Source organism: Accipiter gentilis, chromosome 7 (genome assembly GCF_929443795.1).
Source record: "Accipiter gentilis chromosome 7, bAccGen1.1, whole genome shotgun sequence".
Taxonomy (NCBI): domain Eukaryota; kingdom Metazoa; phylum Chordata; class Aves; order Accipitriformes; family Accipitridae; genus Astur; species Astur gentilis.
In genome coordinates this window covers 1,398,276-1,419,247 of record NC_064886.1, presented here as the reverse complement: position 1 = coordinate 1,419,247, position 20,972 = coordinate 1,398,276, and the positions used below count along the sequence as shown (strand labels likewise).

General features: G+C 50.6%; 1 protein-coding gene across 9 annotated transcripts in view; it reads left to right on the top strand.

Annotated features, from left to right (window-relative positions):
* The window catches only part of OSBP2 (oxysterol binding protein 2), a 122,453-nt gene that overhangs the window by 66,894 nt on the left and 34,587 nt on the right, over positions 1 to 20,972 (top strand). The window contains exon 1 of one of the 9 annotated variants that reach the window (XM_049804109.1): positions 19,860 to 19,893. The exons of the other annotated variants lie outside the window; for them this stretch is intronic. Within the exon in view, the coding sequence (XP_049660066.1) occupies positions 19,875 to 19,893 (19 nt within the window). The 5' untranslated portion in view covers positions 19,860 to 19,874. Of the gene's footprint in view, positions 1 to 19,859; positions 19,894 to 20,972 lie in introns of those variants that run through there. 9 annotated transcript variants of the gene reach the window in all.

Genomic DNA, 20,972 nt, shown 5'->3' with positions numbered 1-20,972 from the left:
GGAAGCACAAGATTGAAAGTAGTATCTTATACCTGTCCTGTGAAACCCACAGGCACGTCCCGTACCATTTCTCCTACGTGATGTAGTTCCTCTGGAAAGCAAGTCAGCTAGAAAGGCATCTCGCTGAGATGTAAAAGTGTGAAGAGATACTGGCTCCTTGCTCGTTTTATTGCTGGGTTAGCTGCTGTCAGGTGATGTCTGTAGATTACACTGAGGTCGCGCCTGGTTTGAGCTGCGGAAGAGCTGTAGATGTTTTGTTATGACTTCAGCAGTTGAACAGCCATTTGTGGCTGCTATTTTCCCTTTGTGAAAGTGCCTAAAGTCTGTAATCAGGGCTGTCAGATTAATCTCTTTTAGAATAAAGGCTGAATGCTCTACATCTATCAGACGTATTACATAGGGTGTATTTATGTATTGCCCTACCTGTGTTCCTTTGTTGTAAATGGTTTTACCAGCCACAGCAGTGAAATAGCAACGCAGGGGTGTCCATGGGGATGTTTAGAGATGTTTCGTGTTGTGGAAATCCTCTCTCATTTTAACCAGCATGAGCGAAAGGAGGAGCAGCTGGGATGTTCGTTTGCAGAAGTGAGGACAGAGCCACCCCACCAGCTGCCCTTGATCCCCACAGCTGGTGGAGATGGACGTGCGGGTACTTGTGTGCACACCGTGGCGCACCGCAGCGGTTGGGGCAGCCTCTGCAGCCCCACGGGGCTTGCTAGGATGAGCTTGTAGGGCAGCCAGCATCTGAAGGGAGTCCTGCTTTGCAAACAGGGAACGTTGCATTGCTTCCCAAGCTGGCCAAGCCATCTCCTTCGCAGCAAGGAGCCCTCAAAGTTCAACGAGGTAGCAGAAGCGTGTGCCGAGGGCAGGGACTGTTCATTTTCTTTCCGAATGATGCCCTCTCCTCCCTTTTCCCCTTCGTGTCTAGCAGCCGTGGAGATGGGTTCCTGTCCACGTGCACGTGTGGCTCGGTTGGAAGAGGATGCACCCCAAGGATGCGCAGGTGCCGGTGGAAATGGATGTGCTGTCCTGGTGCTCGCAGTGCAGGATTGGTGCCAGAGTGGTTCAGCACAAGGCAGGACTTGCTCTCCTCCTCGGAGCTAGTCGGCAGCAATCACTAACAATGTGGGCTTATTAGCTGTGTCTTAAATACAAAGCGGAGTAATTAGGGAGGAAGTGGCCATCTTGACAGCCTGATGGTGTAATTAGAGACCAGAAATGCGTTTATAGAATTGTAAAGGAGATGAACTTCCAGTACCATCTGAACAGGTCTGCAAATAGAGACCCTCTGTACAGCAGAAATTGATTTATTTTTTTTTCTCCTTTTTTACTGACTAGGCGGCACTGGCAGCCAGCACAGTACTTTAGGGGAGAGGATGCTGCATCAGTGTGTCTGTCCTCCTCCCGGTCTGTGCTGTTCCCCGGCCAAACCTGGATGGGGGCTGCTGATGGGGGAGCGATTCCGGGGGTAAACTGCTGGTTCAGAGGATCTTTTTGCAGTAAATTATCGATAGTAACTGCTGTGTAGAGAGCAGAGTGTGGGCCAACCTCAGTGAGCTCCTGCCCATTCTGTTTGTGGTCCTGCAGAGCTGCTGTCACAGCGTATGTCTCTGCAGTCATTGCTGCTGTGCTTGTAGCTCCTGGGGGGATGGGGGGCTCAAAACTGGCTTTACATTTACTCATGCAGCAGAAAATGAACGTGGCCGTAAGAGGGAATAGTACAGCGTGGGTTTGTTGCCTGTGTGCTCTGGCATGTTTGGAAAGTCTTGCTGCCCAGCGAGTGGAAGGAAAGAGGGAAAAGGAGAAGGGAAAGGTGTCCCCTTAGGCAACTGTGACCAGTGCCACGGTGCCAGCCCGCTCTCAGTGCGAGTATCGGTGTGCCTGTGCGCTATCCCGTGCCGTAGCATCCTCTGACATGCAGTATTTAAGCCTCTCAACAGTATTTTGCAGAAGTGGGGAAAACAGGTGCTTCCTCCTTGTGCTCCTGCTCTTGGGCATCTTGCGCTGAGCTGGTGTCAGACCCGGACCAGTGCTGGCAGCTTAGCAGCAAGCTGGATGTAATACTGTGCAGCCCACTAATTAGTATCTGCAGCTTTGCTGTTTGTTGTGAATTAAGAAGGCTTGAATGGTGCTGATAAACTGCAGCTTTTAATTAATGAACGTGTAGTCCAGTAAAATATACATTTTGTTGTGCAGGCATTCATCCCGCCTTGCCCAGGGGAAGATTACCAGTAATTACTGAAGCCTTCTTAGCAGTTGTTAGTTCATAAAGGCATGCATCCAGTTAACTTAGGTTTGGACTTCTCACCACATGTATCTGTGAGCCCTCCAGCCTGCAGTCATGTCCCCAACACTGCACGCTTGATGCGTTTGCTGTCCCAATGCAGGTTTGCTATATACCTTGCTTGAAAGGTGAGATTCTGTGTTTTGCTGCATCTTCATCCTTGATCTCAGTTGGAAAAATCTTCTCTACAAAGGGACTAACTGAAGCTTTGTCCTTCCTTCCAGTTCAAACCCTTAACAAGCCTGTCCTGGCCCCCCTCGGATGGCTGGTGCTCAGGAGGAGGGTGGCGGAGGTGTGTGCTCCGGGGCTTTGCCTGTGTTTTGAGTACTGATGGAGCAGGATTTAAATCCAAAGGCAGAAACGGTGGGAAGGGGGTGTAAGTCAGACCCCTCTTTGGGGCTACTTGTGACCTGCCTTTACCCTCCCTGTGCCTGGGGCTCTCAGTTACACTCTGGGCAGCAGAGGCTGGGAGGCTTCCAGGTCCTGCAGCATCCCTCCTTTGCTGCTGGCATGTCCTGACCTTTGGAGAATTGGAGGAAGGTAGGTAACTTACACCTGCCCCGATCCTCTTACATGCGAGTAAGCTGAGCACAGGCAGCTCAGGCAGATTTAAATGCACATAAGGGCATGCCTTAATGGGAGAGCGTCCGCAGTACGCTGTCTGGCAGCTCAGCCTGGATGACTATTTCTCTAAAGCCTTGGGTGAGCTGAGCTTAGGAGCCTGCAGGGACGTTGCTGTGCGTAACCCCAGGTCTCAGGGGCAAGTGTTGCGTTAGCTGGTGGGTCTGGGAGAAGGGGGGCTGCAGCGTGCCCTCTCCTGAGCTGCTCTGGGCAGCATCACAGCAGCAGAGGCTTTGGGACGGGCTGCTCAGCCTCCCTGGCACGTCTGCAGGAGCTGAGCCCATGTCCCAGCAGACCTTCACCACTGTTGCACTGGAGCTAGCCATTGGAAACCCCCAGCACTGATGAATTTTGCTGTCCTACATCTGATCCTGCAGGTTTGATGGGGACGGTGGTATCGCAGCCCTGCAGTCTCTTCCCTGCCCCCATTTGTGTCACTGCTTCCCCTCCCTGGGAACAAGGTCCCTTGTCATCTTGTTCTTGTTACTGAGGGTTAGTGAGGAAGGAGAGAGCTGACAGGAATGTAGGAGTGTCCTTTGTACATCTCCCACTGGTTTCTGCGAGGATGAGGCAGCCCTTGGGGCAGGTTGTATGTTCCCTGCTGATGGGAGACTTACAGAAAAAAAAAAAAAAAAGACTTTGTTGGTAAAAAAATAAAATAAAAAAATCACAGGCCACGTTCATCAATAGTGAACCCCCTGGGAGTGGTCCTGGTTACACCAAGGATGACGTTATTCTGTGAAGGATGGGAGCTCACGTTAGCTGATGTGCCTCTCAAATGCCGTCTAGCTCCCGAGTCCTGGCTGTGCCGCCGGCACTACTGCCTTCTTTAGCTGATGGATGTCAGGAGGAGAGGCCAACCCATATGTGAGCTCCCCTCCTCGCACTGCTGAAATCGTAGATAGACCTGAGGCTGGAAAATGTTTAAGCATCGTTAAAAATGCATGTGTGGTGACGCATTTAGGAAGACATTCAAGACCTTCGATGGTTTTCAATAGCTGAGTACCAGGGTGCCATTACTGTTGTCTGTGGAAGAAGAGGGCATCACCCCACATCCTCGATGGTGATCTCTTCTGCGAGTTTCTGCTTTGAAAAAAACTCATTTCCTCCAAAATATCTTGACATTTGAATTTTATGCCACTTCTGTATTTCTCCTGGCTTGTTTCAGGCTAAGCAAGCTGCCCATGCCCAGCCCTGTGCCACTCCTTGCTGGATCCCTGCCTGCAGCCCTTGCAGAGACGCAGAGACTTCTTGTTCCCTTGCTCATGGTGCCAGCAAACTGTAGTGGTTCCTCAATTTCAGCGCAGGGGAGCAGTGCAAATTGGTAGTAATCACTGGATACTAAAGGATTTAGTGAATAAATGGATAGACACAAATAACAAAGCTTGTACATTTTTTCATGTGCTTTGTTCATCTCTTAGACAAGAGCAAATGACTTTTAATTATTTACGACGGCACTTGTGTCTGTGGGGCTAAATATTTGCTGGTCTACTTGGAGATAGTCCCGAAGCTGTAGGTAGTGCGAGTCCTCCCTGCAGGGTTGTATTGGATTGTGTGCTGGCTGTGAATTCAGAGCGTACATATAAATGAGAGGAGTGATGGTTTAGTAAAGTGCAAATTTGTAACGTTCATCTGGATGTGGATCTTTTTGGCCCTGGAGACCCAGAAGGGGTCACAGAGGTTTTTGCTGCTGTATTGCTGTTACGAGTATGTCCAAAGATAATAAATGCTTTCACAGGCAGTTTTTCATGGGGTTTGGCAGGGTGAGTAACCAGATATCCAGTCCTTCTGTGCAAAATTTCAGAGTGATGCTGGGAGGAGATGGGGCCTTCTGCAAGCTCACCATCCCAACCATCTCCCAGAAGAGCAAAGCCTCTCATCACCCAGGGCTTGGCTGTCTGGTGGCTTCCTTATCCCAGTGATTTATGCCTGGTGGACCTAGGACCCCATGGAATAGTAGAATATGAAAGAATACAGAGTCTGTGATGGAGCTGGCAGCCCTGGGGTAGATCTGCTCCACCTAAGGAGGTTTCTGGGGCTGAACCTGATACCTGCCGCAGGAATTTGACTTGGGATATTTTTAAATGCAAGCATTATCAGGGCTGCCTGAACTATGGATTTGTTGATCTCCGTTCCATCTGCTGAGTAATGACCCAAGAATACCCCAAAGGATGGATCTCAATGTTACCATCAAACTCTCATGGTGGAGGTTGTGCTGAAAGGGGAACTGGGTACCAGGCATGGGCTGGGGACTTGCTCTGCAGCATTGCCATCATTCCTTCTTTTGTGAAATCTGTGGAAAAGGAGCAACTGGACTTCAGGACTCATTGGGTGGCACACATGGGCTGATTTGGGGTTGTCTTCCTTAGCAAGCCTGGAGCCTCTCTCTAGGCAGTGTCCTACAATGTCTGTTTTAATTTGATTTAATACAGAGTGGTACCCAGGAAGCTGACAGAGTGATCCTAGCATGCAGCACGCGGTTTTGATCTTCTAACAGCTTGGAAGGTCTCCTCTGTGCTCAGGAAACTCCTTAAGTGATTTGTGAATGAAATTCTGGCACAAAAACGTGGTTGTTAAAGGTGCAAAGAAGGAATGGGTTCACTCTGCATATGAGACATCCTCAGACTAGATATAAGGAAGAAATTTTCTGTGATGAGGGTGGTGAAACACTGGCACAGACTGCCCAGAGAGCTGGTAGATGCCCCATCCCTGGAAATATTCAAGGTCAGGTTGGACGGGGGCTCTGAGCAACCTGGTCTAGTTGAAGATGTGCCTTCTCATTGCAGGGGTCTTGGACTAGATGACCTTTAAAGGTCCCTTCCAACCCAAACCATTGCATGATTATAAAAGGAGATGTCTTCTGCAGTTTGAATCCCTGGGGAAGGGGGGAGGCAGGAGTGTTCCGGGAGCCTGGGTGGCAGAAACCCTTTTGCTACTGTGGAATACCTGCTCTGAGAAACAGGCAGCTTGTTGCCTGAAGGTGTGCTGGTTGGACCCAACCCCAAAGCGTTTCTCAGGCTTCTCCCAGCAGGACCAAGCGGCTTTGGAGCTGTCAGGGATGTGCTGGGAAATTAAGGTCCTGACGGATGGGCGCAGTCCATCGAGATGACCTGGAGCAGCGCACCGTGTGCCTGCATGAGCTCTCAGCGAAGACCTTCTTCGTCACGGGTCCTGGTCCTGGTTCTTGCCCAGAATGGGGTGGCCCTAAAGTGTTTGGTGGTGGTTGTTTTTTTCTCCTTCCCTGGTGGTAGTTGCTCCATAAAGTTTTGATCTACTGAAATGTGGTACCCTCTGGAGACGTGCTGGGCTCCCAGTGATCTCTCCAGTCTCTCCAGCTGGAGGTGTTGGGGTCCCCAGACCCTTACTGGACTTGCAAAGGAAACCAGGAGCCAGGAGGTGATGCTGCAAGTACCTGGCTTGTACGCTTGCCTCCCGCCGTGGTGCCGGTGGGGCTAGTCTGGACCTTCTCTACAGGGATCCCCTGGGAGGGAAGCAGCCTGGCCAGTTTTGCAGGTATGAATAAAAGCAAAGTTGCTGTCCCCGGGGCCTGCAATTGGCTGTGCTTGCAAACCAGGAGGCAAGTGTTAACACATGCCAGCAGCAAAGCAGATCTTTGCACCCTGAGCTGTTGCTGGGAGGTCGGTACTTTGCGTGTCATTGCTGTTCGGAGCTATATAATGAAAAAGTTTCTATTTTTATCAGGCCTTTTTAAAATTATTTTTTAAAATTTTTTATTTTCTTTTCTGGTGATGAGACATGCAGCATGAGCCACCAATTATCTGATAATGAGCGGTTATTTCCCTATAATCACACCTTCACCACCATTTTTTTCCCACTGCTATACAGAACTGTCCGCAGGGGACAGGAGGGGACATTTGGCCATGTCCAGCGGGGCTAACTTTGGCTTTCCAGCATTTTAACAAAAGCATCAGCTGCGCTCATTTTTATCTCCGCTTGTGTTCCCTGCCAGCTCTGCTCTTCAGGCCCTGTGACTCCAGTTTAGCAGGTTTGAGGTCTGGCTCTGTAGTTCTCCTGGTAGCTGCCAAACTTTTTATTCCAATGGAAATGGAGAGCAAAATATTGTAGTCAAAGGACAGAGGAAAAGGAAAAAAAAAACCCCAAAGCCTTCCACCTCCTCCAAAAGCTGTCAACCCAAAATCTTCTTGCAAAGTCCTCCTGGCTTCTCCTGAGAAGAGTTTTGGAAAGCTGTTGAAGAAATCCACTTGAAAGGCTTGTCGAAACAGCACTGATCCCTGCCATGTTCTCCCCCCTCATCCCCCCTTTAAGCTCATGGCTGCTGCTTCCCTTGGTTGTTACGGACATGGAGAACAGATCAATCCCTTCTGTACTTTATAAAAGTTGTTATTTGTTGACTGTTAGCATGCCTCTGGTCCGTTTTCTCCCCCTTTTGCTAAACACTGCCCTTTCATTCGGTCTCTCCCTGCAGGATGTGTTTTCCATCCCCAACGTCATCCTCATGGGTGTCTTTTTACGGTGCACGTGTGTCTGAGGAGTGCAGTATCCCAAACCGGGCATAGGCTGTTGGGAACTTCTTGGAAATTACATTGCATGTCTCAGTTATGAGTTTTCTGTTCCTATAACCCTGAATTTATTTGCTTTTTTTAGCTTGCTTTTAGAAGTTCCATTGTAATTTATATTGGATTTATAATAAGCCATGATTATTGGCTCCTTTTCTGCTAACCAGGCAGTTGCCCAATATCTGTTGGTTTGGTTCTCGCTGCTGATATAGCATGTTATCTTGCATTTATCATGTCCTGCACTTCAGTCTCCATTTCTCCAATGTGTCCATCTTTGAGTTTAAACCCGGCCTTTTGGTGTGTTTTAAACCCATCTGTATGTCTTTGTAGCCTAATTTATCAGCTTATTGGAGTTGTTTAGGTGGTTGGGTAATTGGAAAATCCCGTATGTGCCAGAAAGAGAGAATGACTGCAATCCAGATAAAGTGCAGCATTTGCTGCTGAGGCTTATTGACTGGTAAGATCATCATCTACTAATTGCAGCAATAAAATGTTCAATAGCTGGGCTGGGAATGCTGCAGTAATTGTAATAAAAATACTTTGTGCTTTCCCACTGCTTTTCTTTCAAGAAACAAGAAGTCGTTTATGTGCATTAATGGACTGGTATGTCCACTCTCCATTCAGGCTTGTTTTTTAATATGTATTTCATAGGAAAGGAAGTTGACAATGTAAGGCGGTTCAAAATTCATCCCTGGTGTAGCTTCACTGGTTTCAGGACTTGTACGGCAAAGATAGCTTGTGCCAGAAGAAGTTTGTGAGTTTAAGTCTTCTCTATGGTCCTGTGCTGTAATGGGACAAATACCGTTTGCTTGCCAATTGAATCCTGAAAATGAAACTTAGTGCGGGTTTTTTTGGTTTTTTTTGGGGGAAATGTGGTCCTGTGGTATTCCTGCAGCCTGTAAGAAAAATTTTAGCTAGCGTCTGCTTGCACTGAAGCAAGCTTTCATTTCACGGAGGCTAGTGGGTGCTGGTGCTGCACTGAGGCTGTAGTCCCAAGGCAGCTCCAGTTATAAAGTGGATTTTGCTTCAGGCTGGTGGCTCGGATGGGTTATTGTGCGATGGGCAGGATGGAGCTGACTGCTCATCCCTTGGAAACAGGTCTTCCTAAGAGCAAAAATGTCAGTCACAAGAATGGTGAAGGGTTGGTGCCAGAGCAGATCAAGACCTAGCAATCGTTTTGGTTGGCCTTATTTGCATCAACTTTCTGATGTCTCGGAAGAAACTCCTTGGGCAGCCTCCTCTCGGGAGCATTGTTCTTCCAAGGAGGCATCTTCATGGGATCAGCCTCAGTACCTTTGCTTTGGGGTCCTGGCTCCCTTAGACACATTCCCTGCTGTAACGGTGTGTATTTGTCTGATTGCTTTCCTTGTAAGCTGTAATTTGTCTTGGATGTGAGGCAGAGATTAATCCCAGCTGCCTTTTATCCCTGTGGTCTTTCGTTCATAGTCTTTTCAGTCCTTGTGTCACTGTGGTGTTTGCTTACCAAAAAAGCAAGCCCTACAGGGCCACGTTAAAGCATCACTTCTCCCCTTAGGTTTGGCTCCAACCAGCTGCACCAAAGTATTAAGAGAATCACAGTTATAGAAATCAAGAGATAGTAGTAACGTTTTTTTAAATCAAAATGGAAGAAGTTGCTTACCTTCTTTATTTCAGCATGGTCTGGTAGGAGGATGTTGTCCAAGCTGTTGTCCAAAGAAGGGCTTCAAAAATTTTAAGGCCATTTTGTATCTTCCTTATTTTACCTGTTAATTTTTAACTGGATATGTATGTTGAATTTCCCGTGTTATTGCAACTTAGCATTACATCCGATTTGTTAACCAAAAGTGATTATTCCAAGTGACAAAGTTGCACTTAGCATAGAGTCCTGGAGTAACTTAGGTTTGAAGGTACCTCTGGAGGTCTCTGGTCCAACCCCCTGTTCAACCTTGGGCCAACACAGATCACATCACTCAAGTCCTTAGACTTTAATTTCTCCAAGACTTATTCATTTCACTTCTCTCCACTGTACTTGGGGATTTCAGGCAAATCTGATGGGATATTTTGTGAGGAGCAGTGGTCTTTGAGTTCTGGATTTGTTCTGTGGAGCCCCATTGCTGGGTTGGGGTCTTCCCACCTCGGCTCGTGCCTACCACCTGCTTGCACCAAATGTGACTTCAGGAAATGTCACAGCTTGTGACAAGCAGCCAATGTTTGCTATTTTTAGGCTTCCATTTGCTTGAACAGCTTTCCATTTGCATTAGCTGGGAGAAGAAATAGCCTTGCCAGGTTGGTGATAATTGCTAAGTGATCACCCAAATTTGGAATGATTTATGAATGATTATTTGCTGTACTATTTTCATGATTAATTTCCAGCGTAATTCTTTATAACCACAGAAGTACTGCCTGTGCCTGCATCTGCAGATGCTGTGAAAATCCATCTATCTTTTGGCAGCCAGGCTAGACCATTAAATATAGATACCCGTTTGCATTTAATATTCATAGCTATTAAAAGTGAGGAAAGCAGATGTGTCTTCTAGAGCCAATGTGGAAATTGCTCCGGTTGAGAAATGACGGGTGATCAACGTTTCCAAGAGGTCTGGATAATCACAGATGGGAAAGGCTGGTGTTTCTGAATCAAACCCGTGGTGTCAGCAGGGAGGCTGGTTGACAATGGGATAAATAGGGAATCTCCTAAGGAGGTGGGATTGGTTTCTGTGGTATTTACTCATGGGAACAACTGTAAAGAGCAAGGGCTCGGAGTTTTGTCTGGGATTGCCGCAGCAGAGGTTGACTTTGATGCTTGCCTGTCCTCATGGACCTCCTCCACTTTGCCTGTGGGAGGAAAAAAGGCTTTTACCAAATAAGCGTGATATTTTTCATGTGTTTAGATACAAAACTCCTAGACAGGTATGGGAAGAGGCCAGGAGAAAGCGCACAGGAGGTAGAACTGAGAAAAAGGTGGTTGAGGGTGAAAAATTGCTCTTTTCACATTGTATTTTGTAGTTGGGTCATGTCCTGTCCATCCAGTCCCTGCCCACCCTTGTGTTTCTTTTCATCCTCTCCAAACCCAGCAAACATGCCATGATTCCCAGGCACCAGCTCCGGATGGCAGCGGGAGGGAAACTGAGGCAGGAGGGAGGCAGAGTCTGTGATCCACCTCAAGCTGCTCAGCTGGGGAACAGTTCTGAGTTTGTAGGAGCGACTCCTGCGGCTCGTCCCTGGGGACCGCATGTCACACTGCATCACCCTCAGCATCCTTGGACCTGTGCCGTCCTTCCCCGTTCTCCGGGCCAGGGATTCCCCCAGGGGCAGCCGGGTCAAGCGCCATCCACTGCAGGGACAGTGATTTGACAGCCAGCACTTTTTTATTGCCCTGGGAGAGGGAAGGAGGAGGTAAGACTTTAGCAGAAATTAATTTAACCTGCGTCAGACATCTGAAAGTCAGATGTCCGAGCGAGTCACGCGGGGCTGCCTCTGTTGTCAGAGGAGTAGGCAGTGGCTCCGGAGGCTGCTCCTGCCCTGGCAGCTCCTCGTGGGCAGCGAGGGCTGGGTGATGGGTCTGGTGTTCAGACCTCCAAAATCAGGTGGGAGAAACGTGTAGGCGTTGAATACATTGTCCTTTGTAAGTGTTGTAAAGAAATTTGAGTGTTAAGTGTTTGCGGTGACCTGAGGTGGTGATAAACACTGACATGAGAACCAGGGCTAGATTCTTTTTTTTTGGTAAAGTTCTGCTTTTTTAGTAGGAAGCCTTATTGTCTGTGACAACAATCACATGCTGGTGCTCTGGAAACATTAGAAACAAGTTGGGTTGGATCAGCTCCTCAAGACAGCGAGGTGGAAGAAGAGCTTTGAGTTACCCGTTTCTGTAATCCTCTGAGCTATGGACTGGGGAGTTTTCCAGGGGACACGCTTCAGATGATGAAGGGCTCTTTGGGCTTTCCAGTAGACCTCTGGTGACAGCTATGGAGAGAAAGCTTGGATCGAGGCACGGCATGGACTGTGCTGACTTTCTCCTTGGAAACTGTAGTGGCAGGGAAGCTCCTGAATCTCTGGTGCCTATTAGAGCCTGTGTGCTCTGCCCGGGCTGGCCGCGGGCAGCCCGTTGTCCCCAGAAGAGCAAAATCGTGTCCCAGAGTCACTGCATGGCGATGCGTGATAGGAAGGACATCGCACGCTGCAGGACTTCCATAGTGATGGGGAAAACAGCCTTTAAATACACTGCCCGTTGGACCTGGGAGAGTACGGCAGCAAAGGGTCTGGGCTCTCCTGGTTCTCACTGAGAGAAGCTCGTTAGCACGTGCAGTTTGTTAAAAGCACCAATGCTGCTCCACCATTTGCTTCAGCAGCACTCCAGTGTTTCAGGAGTGTTGGCATCAGCTGGCTGTGCTGAAACCTGTCTCGGAACAGGATTGCTGATTTACTGCTTCAGCATCCTCTGAGGAGGAGGAGGAGGAGGAGGTTGTTTTGATGGAGACCAGCTGTGGGCTGTGCTGCTGTGGAAAGGTGAGTGGTTTGGGCTGTGGATTGTGGAGATGGGCAGCAGTGTGGTTTCTTTGGCACTTGACGGCAGCTTTCACTGTGCGTCAGCAGAGCGTCTCGCTGGGATTTCAGTGGTGACTGTTGGGCTGGGGCTGCTTGCAGCAGTGGGTCTGCTGGGTGGGTTGTTGCCTGTCTGGGAAAAGTGCTTTTCCGTGGCAAGCTGATCTGGCTTAGCTCCTTGCCGATACGGTGAGAAGAATCGCAGGATTTCTTGCAGCCAAAATGCACTCTTCTTGCATGGCTGATACCATCTTCAGCAGCAGGACTCTGTGGCTTCATGCTGTGCAGGCAGCATGTTGATGATCTGATTTGGGTTTTTTGGAAGAAATGACAGAGTCTTTTATTGCCCTGTCATTCCTCATGCGCACGGGAGACCTGCCTTTGCAGCACAGCACTGCAGCCTCAGCTCTCGGTGATGCCTGTGGTACCACCCCGGCACGATGCATCACCGGTAGAGATGCTCAGGTGCAGCGCTGTGCCATGGACAGCCTCCAGTGCTGCCTGCAGCCTTGGACGGCACTTTCCTTCCCTTGTCTGAGAAGAGCAAGCTTGAGAGCTACTTTGTTGTGGCTCTGATACCCAATGGCTTGCAGCTCCTGCAGTGCCCATGTCCCCGAGCTTGATGCTGAACTTGGTGGCTGGCTGGAGGAGGATGCGGCTGGAAGGGGAGGGATGCTGCGCAGGTGCTGCTGCACGCCCAGAGCCAAAGTGCTCTGGAAGTGGGGTTTGGTGATGTTAACGTGTATCATGCTTTGGGGAAGTGGGGTTTGGTGATGTTAATGCGTATCGTGCTTTGGGGAAATGGTCTCCAGGAGTGGCTGAGACGAGCTGCAGACACAAGCCAGGAGTACTCTGAACAGCCTAACATCACCGAGCATCACCTGCATCCTGCTGCGGGCCCGTTATGCTCACCCTGTACGGCCTCTACTGCTCCACGGGGCTGCTCTAAGACTAGTAGGTTGGTTGAGTTCCTTTTTCATTGCAACCAACTTTGCATTCCAACAGGTGTATGGAGCAGTCAATGACTCTAGCCCTGTTTCTGCTTTCTGTTGTTTCCCTTTCCTCTCCAGAGATGGATGCTGAATTCATCCATGGGTGGCTTGGCCAATTCTACCTCCTCAGTGAGCTGATGGAGGAACAAGCCATGCTTTGCTTCTGATGGTGTGGTCGTCTGGGCAGCACCAAGACAGCTTTTTCTAGGGATGTTGGGAACAATCATGGTGGCCTGGGGTTGCTAAAGGCAGGTGCTGCCAGGCTGGTGACTTGGATGCTTCAAAACTCAGCTCCCCGCCAGCAGACCCACAGTTCTTGCTGCTGATAGGCAAAAAGGCAGCTGCTGAGATGCCCAGTCTTCACCACTGTGGTTGTGGCTTTGGGGGAACCCAAATACTATTTTGATTAAAGTCAGCAGTGCTCCTTCTATTATTTTATGATTTTACCTGTGGATTGCAGTCAATGATTTCCTTTCCCTGTAGGTAAATGAACCTGCTTGGATGCAGAGGATAGCTTGCAGCGCACAGTTTGCTTTTGGGTTGTGCTTGGCTCCTTGGCGGGTGCCGGGCATTGCAGAGCTCAGCACCTCTGCGACGGAGGAGCCGGTCTGGCTCGGCCTCACTCCTGCCATATCGATCCTGTGCTTTCACCCCCCTCGTCTGCTCATTCCCCTTTTCTACCATCAGAAAGGCAGATTTAATTTTTTGTGCAGGGCCAGCCCTGCCTTTGAGAGGCTCCAGAGGCTTCGGCGAAGTGGTGGGTGAGCAGCTCAGGGTTGCAGGAGGCTTGGGGAGAAATTCAAGGTGATGTAGGAAGGACGAGGACTTTTCTGAAGGTGAGGATACTTGGGAAGTTTTCCACTCACAGAGTGGAGAAGGAAGGTGTGGGATGTAGGAAGAGGAGACCATCTGTGCTGGACCTGGAGAGGAAGGTAAGCAGGGATTAATTGCCTTCCCTAGCCAAGGTGCGGTGCCGCATAGCTGCGGTGCTTCAGGCTGGAGATGTTGCAGCCAGATTCCGGATGCAGTTTGGGAATTTTAGGATAAAAGGTCTAATGCTAAACCTTTCAATCCCTTTGCCTTCTCCTGGCTTATCCCTTGAAGAGGCTTCCCAGCTCTGCTCGTCTGGGAGCAGCACTGAAACAGCCTGACCATGAGCAGCAGCACCCTGGGGTTGCTCCAGGTCTCCCCGATAATTTTGGGGTGGGTGTGCTGCGTGGCGGTGCCTCCGGCAGGCACCGTGTCGCTGGGTTTCCTCGCAAGCTGCAGTGCAAAGGCCCGGCGTGTTGCCAGCGCAGGGAAGTGCCTGCCTCGTGCCTCCAGCCAGCAGCTTTTCCACCAGCTCCGGAGAAGTTGCAAGCAATGGGAAATAGTTAGCTGAGGGAAGTTTTAGAGACGGAAGACAGGGATGTAAAGGGAGCTTCTGCCTTAATGGCCTCCTCGTGAGATGCTGCTCTGGGCGCTGAGGTTTCGTGTTGCTCTCCAGGCTGAGAAACAAGCCCGAAGAGGCTTACGGCCGATAGCTGCTGATCCATTTTACATAGATTAAATAGCATCACAGCTCCAAAAATAATCTTCCCAGCTTACGGTGAGGTTGGCTGTTCCTATAGCAACTGCTTCATGCCAGTGCCCTACAAATAAAAATCACAACAGATTGCCTTTAAGTTGGGTTTGCAAGTCAAAACAAAGTATGAGATGGAGAGTGAAGGGGCTCGGCTTGCAGGGGCGTGTGTTTTTAGGGTGCGTAGTGTGTACAAAATATAAGCCGTGCATGTTCCTGGAGAGGAGATTTATTAAAAGCTGCTGTTAATGGTGGTCTATGTCTCGTATTTGAGCTCTTACAGCTGTTTCCCTTGTGCATGTGGATCGTAAAACAGCAACTGAGTTTGTAAAACCTTCCTGGTGCAGGAGGGAGAGGAGGATTTTGCAAACCTTGTAGCTGTTATGTGGGTTACTGTGGTGCCTGGGGGCCAGGCCTGCTCTGCCATGCTTGCATGTCACAGCAGCCCTGCCCGATACCACAGGCAGAAGGCAAAAGCGGCAGTTTTGGACTTGGGTCATGCTCTCTCATGGCTGATGGCACCTTCCACGCAGGCTTAGCCCAAAATCTCTGCCTCGGGGCCACCTCTGGCCCGGGGTCCTGGCAGGCATCGCCTCCGGAGATGCTGGTGCGGAGCAGTGAGCCCTGCGGCGAGCAGTGCGCGGTCGGTGCAGAGCTGGGCTGCAGGAGGGAGAGGGGGATGGATTCAAATCGTTGGTGGTCCCTGTGTGCCACTGATGGGCACAGGAGGTCTTCAGTGGACACTGAGTTTGGGAAGGGCAGGAAACCTCAGGAGGATGCCATGGAAGTTGGGCTGACTCAGCCAAGGCACAGGAGTAAGAGGAACCTTGCAATTTGCTGTCAAATATTTGCTGCCAGCCTTTTGTGTTTATTTTCTTGGGTAGCTTTTGTTCGCTGTAGAAGAATGATGTGAATTCTTGCTAAATGTCTGTCTGCCATTATAAACCTGTCTTGCCTTGAGGAGCAGGTGAGCCGAGGTGAAGCTTGTGAGCTGGGGACATGCTGTTCCCCAAGGGGGTCTGGGGGCACCCGCATTCCAGCACGGGTGGGGGGTCCTGGGCTGGGCAGCCCCCCTGCCAACCCAGTGACGGTTTGCTGCTTGAGGGAGGATCTTCCTTCTGCAGAGAACAGATGGTAGAGCTGCTGTTGGCAGCACCGGCTGGCACCCGGCACAGAGAGGGGCAAGGGTCAGGTAGAAGCACTGCTGTCCTCCTTTGCGGGGGGGTCCATCGTAGATCCCCTTCCCTCTGCAGGGGCAGGGTGTGCTGGGATCTGTGTTGGAGAGTGGCATGGCTGGAAACCATGTATTAAAATAGTATTTGTGTCCTTGAAAGCTATTCCCTGTGTGAAGGGAGCAGGGATGCCTTCCTGGCTCCTTTAGAGCCTCTAAGGTGTTTGTAGGTTCCAGACACACAGCCCCTGGTCCGCCCTGGCCCTGCCCAGCTAGTGGACATTGGTTTGAGGCTTAATGTGATTTAGGAGCTCCTGGGAGGCAGCTTGGGCTTGCAGCTGAGGATCCAAAAGGGCCAAACTGGTGAAAGGTGTAAGGGTGGCATCCAGAGGCAACAAGCACAGAGCATCCTCCACCTCAGCCAGTCCTCAATGCCCTGCTTCTGGTGTCTCCTTATCCCCTGCTTGTGTTGGAAACCCCCCTTCAAAGCCATTGTGAAAACTTATTTTGCGTTGGGACACAGTGGATGTGCTGGAAAACTTTGCAGCAGGAGCTTGCTGGGCAGCGCCGGGGCGTCTGCGTGTTCCTCGCCATCACCCTCGTGCAGTCCTCGCTCTGCCAGCTCTCCCATCCTGGTGGGGCTGTGGTGGGTTGGGGAGGGATGCTGCGCTGCCCTGCCTTGATTTTTCATCTCGTGTGTGGTGAAGTTTATGGCAAAGCCTCGCAGGTGTCCCTGGTGTGCCGGGGACGTGCTGGGTCTTGGTGAGGAACAGCTTTGCCCTCAACAGGTCTCTTCTGAGTTGGACCTGTCAGCCATCACTAGGGATGGAAAAAATAGTTTGGAGTCATGTTTTCCCTCACCCTAGCTCCCAAGCATTTAGGAATATAAGTTTCTCCAGCTTTCAAGAGGGTTTGTAATCTTGAATCACTGCGATTGGGAAATCCCCCATTCGGGCGGCTGCTGAAGTCCCGAGTGGTGCAAGTCTGTCGGGCAGGTTGCAGGTTTGCCTCTGCAAATCGCTTGCGGTCTTTGCCCTCGAGTGAGGAGCCCTGGCCGGAGTCTCTCTTTCTGTGAGTATTTCCTGACCTTCGGGGTGTTTTACCAGCCTTAGCAAAGCAAAATCCTTTTTTTATTTTTTTATTTTTTTTCCTGGCTGAGTTGATACAAAGGAAGGATCCCTAATGCTGTGGCGTTTGGCTGTGCTCCAAGTGTGAAGACCTCCAGGCGATGGCTTGCGGCTGCTTCGCCTTTCTGCCTGAGTGAATCTTTTATCCTCAGCAATAAGAATAAATGTTGCTGCTTCTCTCTCCTCCAGCACTTTACAGATAATCTTCAGTAGTAACCGTAGGAGTTGGTGGGTCTTGTGCTGCCGCAGCAAAGCAACTTCCCTGGGACCATCCTCTCCCAGACAGGGAAACAAAGAGTTGTCCAGACCCTGGACAACCCTCTCCCCACCCTTCTGGCTGTGCTGCAGGGACGAGCGGGAATGTTCCCGTTGCAGTGGTTGTCCTAGTGGTACCAAGAAACGAGCTGAAAAGCTGGGTGGAGATGGTGTGGAAGCAGGGCTCCTCTGCTTGGATCTGGGGCTGCTCTTACCCACAAGCCGTTGGACCAAAGCTGGTGCTCTGAGAGGCTGCAGGTTCCTTGAGGAGCAAGTTAGATTTGTATTTCTGCTTATTTTGGCTTTGGTCAGCTTTCCCTCGGGCTCCCAGGAGAAAGAGGTATGGTAACGCTGGTCCTCAGGCCTCCCTTCCCTGGGCTGGAGAGCAGCATGCCTCCAGGAGCCTGGCGCTGGAGGATGCCAAAGTCTCTGGTGAGTGTGTGTGTGGAGCAAGTGCAGAAGGATGGAACAGAGGAAACGTAAGGATAATTTAAAAAATAATAGTTAAGTGCACATGCTGCTCTTCTGCTCATGATGGTGGTCCCTGTGAGGCTGCGGTTTTACTTTTTCCTGGCCCTTTTAGGATGCTTTTCCCAGTGCTGCACCTGTAGGTAAAGCCAAGACCTCATTCAACCTCCTGGCTTTCACGGAGCCAGGGTTTCACAAACAGCTATCTTCATAGTCCAAAAACCTCGAGGGAGGAGGACTTTCTGGGGACTCGGGTCGATCCTGCTTGGCCTGTGCTGGTGTTGTGAGGATGGTAAGGAGCGGAGTATTTCAGCACTGGGAGGTGTTTTGGCATTGATCGTGGGTTGAAAACACATCTTCAGAGCCAGTGTCAGTGCTTCGCCCTGCTGGGATAGCAGTGAGGTTGTTGGGCGCTTTGCGTGATCGTTTCTGCTTTAACTTGATCTGATTTGATTGTAGCTATGACACTGTATTTCCTTCTTCCTGTGCTTTGATTTGAGATAATTACAGCAAATTATGTTGCTTGAGATATTTTTATTTACCATGAGTCACAGAAGCATGAATTGGTCCAGGTCTCTGTGTGTCCTGGGCACCAGGGCTGTGGGTGTGGAGGCAGTGCTGGTTACAGGGATGTGCCTACCAGGGATGGAGGGAGGTAATGAGTTTTCTATCCTCTGCACTGGGTGTGCTTTCGCTCCTGAGGCAGCACTGCACATCGCTCTCTCATCGCTGCACCACGACCCTCTAGCCTTAAGATTCCGTTTGAAGTCTGTGGCCTCAGCAGAGGGTCTGACACCCTATTCCTCCATTTGCACAGGCAGGAGGAGGAAGGTGGTGGGATCCTGCTGCCCACCCCACCGGTGTCCCGGCACGGCCATGAAAACAGCTTTGGGGCAGGGGGCGAGCTGGTGAGGGATGTTCAGCTCAGCTAACTCAGCCTGAACGAGCAGCATCACGACTAGCACGGTCTGACCCAGGTGCCTTCCCCCTTTTTCCTGGGCTTTGAGGCATTTATATAATTCTGCACAATGATAAAAAAATGGGCTACGCTGCGTTCATGCCTCCTGCCTCGAGCTGAGCACACAGGCAGGGATCATTACCGCAGCCTCGATAAATGGGCAGTGATGGGCAGGAAATAATGCCCTGGCAAAGGATGGAGCCTGTCTGTTGCCGTGCAGTGCCGTCCCTGAGTCAGAGCATTTTAATGATAGGCAAAAATCCCCAGGCTGTGATCTGGGATTGCACCTGGGGAAGGTGATCCAGGCTTTGCTCCTGAAAGCATGGAGCACTGACAGCTCACAGGAGCCAGGACTTTGGGGAGGCCCTGTGGTGCTGCCCTGGGAAAGGCATTTTGTATACAGAGAGAGGGGAAAACAAAATGAGAGGGAACGATTTGGGGGTTAAATACTGCCTGGGGACAGGCAGAGAGATGCTTCCGCTTGCTTGGCACAATTTTTGCAGTCTTTGTAAACAGATAAAATTATTTTTGGGAAGTATTACCGATGACTACAAATAGAAAAATTGCAAATTTGGTTTGTCCCCTTGAGTCCCACAAGGGTAATGCTGGTTTTTGACATAATTAATGGTGGTGGATGCCTGGCTTGTGTCTGCGATGCAAGCTGAGCTACTGTGGTTGGCTTCTGCTTCTGGTAGTTTTATAAAACACTATAATATGTTATAAATTGGCCATTAAAGATCAGCCTCATTAGGGATCAGGTCCCGGATGCTACGGAGAAGTGGTTCCCATCTGCTCTCTGGAGCGCAGGCAGCTCGCACAGCCCAGTAGAGGCTGCCGGGATGCTCGTGGGGAGAGTGCAGATGTGCGCCTGGAGAGAGCAAGGGGCTCTTCAACTGGAAATACGAGGCTGTGGCCTGGCTGAGCTGCGTAAATGCCACCATCCCATTCCCACCCTGCATGCAGACTGAACGCCGGGGATGTTGGGCCGTGTTTGGATCGGTGTCCACGGGTATGTGTGCTGCCGGGGTGTACGGTGGTGTGGGACGAGGGCAGTGCCACGGGATGGACGTGCTGGACCAGCGTCTGGACCTTGCAGCTCGAGAAGAGCAGGTTAACAGCCCGATCAGAGGCGACGGCTGCAGACAGAGCCTTGCAAGGTGGAACCTGTGTTGCTGTGCAGTAGGTCCGGTGAAAGCTGATTCCGTATTTGACGATGAAGAAGAGGTGCATGGGAGACTGTGAAAGGAGATGGATTCAAGCCTCTGCCTGAGATCGCCCTGGAAAGCCTCACGGAGACGGCTCTGAGCAGCAGTAGCGGTTCGGTGTTCCTCTCCCAGCGAGTGTCCGGGCGGTGCAGGGTACAGTGTGCTCTGTCCTTTGGATGCACCGGCTCAGGACAGGTACAAAGATAATATTCAAAGCTCAGGGGGATGTGTATATGCTGCAAGGGACCCAGAGCACCTTTGTGTGCCCCAGGATGAAAGGCACCGTGGAAATACTTGAATCATTTGAAACAGAAAGCAGACCTTAGGGACGTTTTGGTTACTTTCCTTACTGGTGGAAAAGTAGCTTAAATTTTCTTGCTAGACCTTTTGCAGTTGGCATGTACAAGACGCCTGTGGCGTAAGCCCATGCCCATTGCCATGGTACCTCTGTGCACCTTCCTGGGACAGAGCCCTTCAAATCCTGCGTGTTCCCGTTCCCCTTCCCCTGCCTGTCACCTTCACCTGTGCCATAGACTTCCCTGGTGCTGTGTGTATTCCAACATGCTGGTCCTGTCCCTGAGAGCGGGGCTGTTCCCCCCAGCCGTGCAGCTCAGTAGCTCCCCAGCCTGTTGGTGGGAGCCAGCTCTGCTCCCAGCACTTTGGCTGGGTGCTCGCCTTCCTTGGGAAGGTCTCGCTTGGCTTCCCGCGGGTGCTGTGAACGCTAGCTCTGATAGTCCTTTGTCCTTGGCGGCCACAAGCCGCTTCACCTTCTGGCTTTAACAACCGCTCCTCGTGTTCGTCAGAGGTTCATGCGCTGTGGATGCTCGGGGCTGGGTTGCAGATGGAGCAAATGATTGCATTGGGAAATGCTGCCCTGGTGCTTTGTGAGTTGCTTGCATTTTGCTCTGTGCCCTGTTTCCCAGCAGGGCTTTGACTTCCTTCTCCCATCGTCCTTGGGCAGCTGGGGTAGATCCCACTGTGTAGGATAAGCCTTGTCCCTGGGCTATGCTTCCTTGTCCCATCGCCTCCATCCTGGGTAGCTTCATAGCCACGAGACTTGGTGCAGTACCGCGCTGTGCTCTGCCACTGCCTCAACTCTGGGCTGATGGTCCTTCTATATTATCCAGATTGCTCTGGCTCTTGCCTTAAGAACACAGCTTTGGCACTGTTAAATGAAGGACCCTCTTTCTCTCATTTTCCTTAGCCGGCCCAAGAGCAGTGGAATCGATATAAGCGATGGCTGAACATCCCTCTCAGTATCTACAGCATTTCAA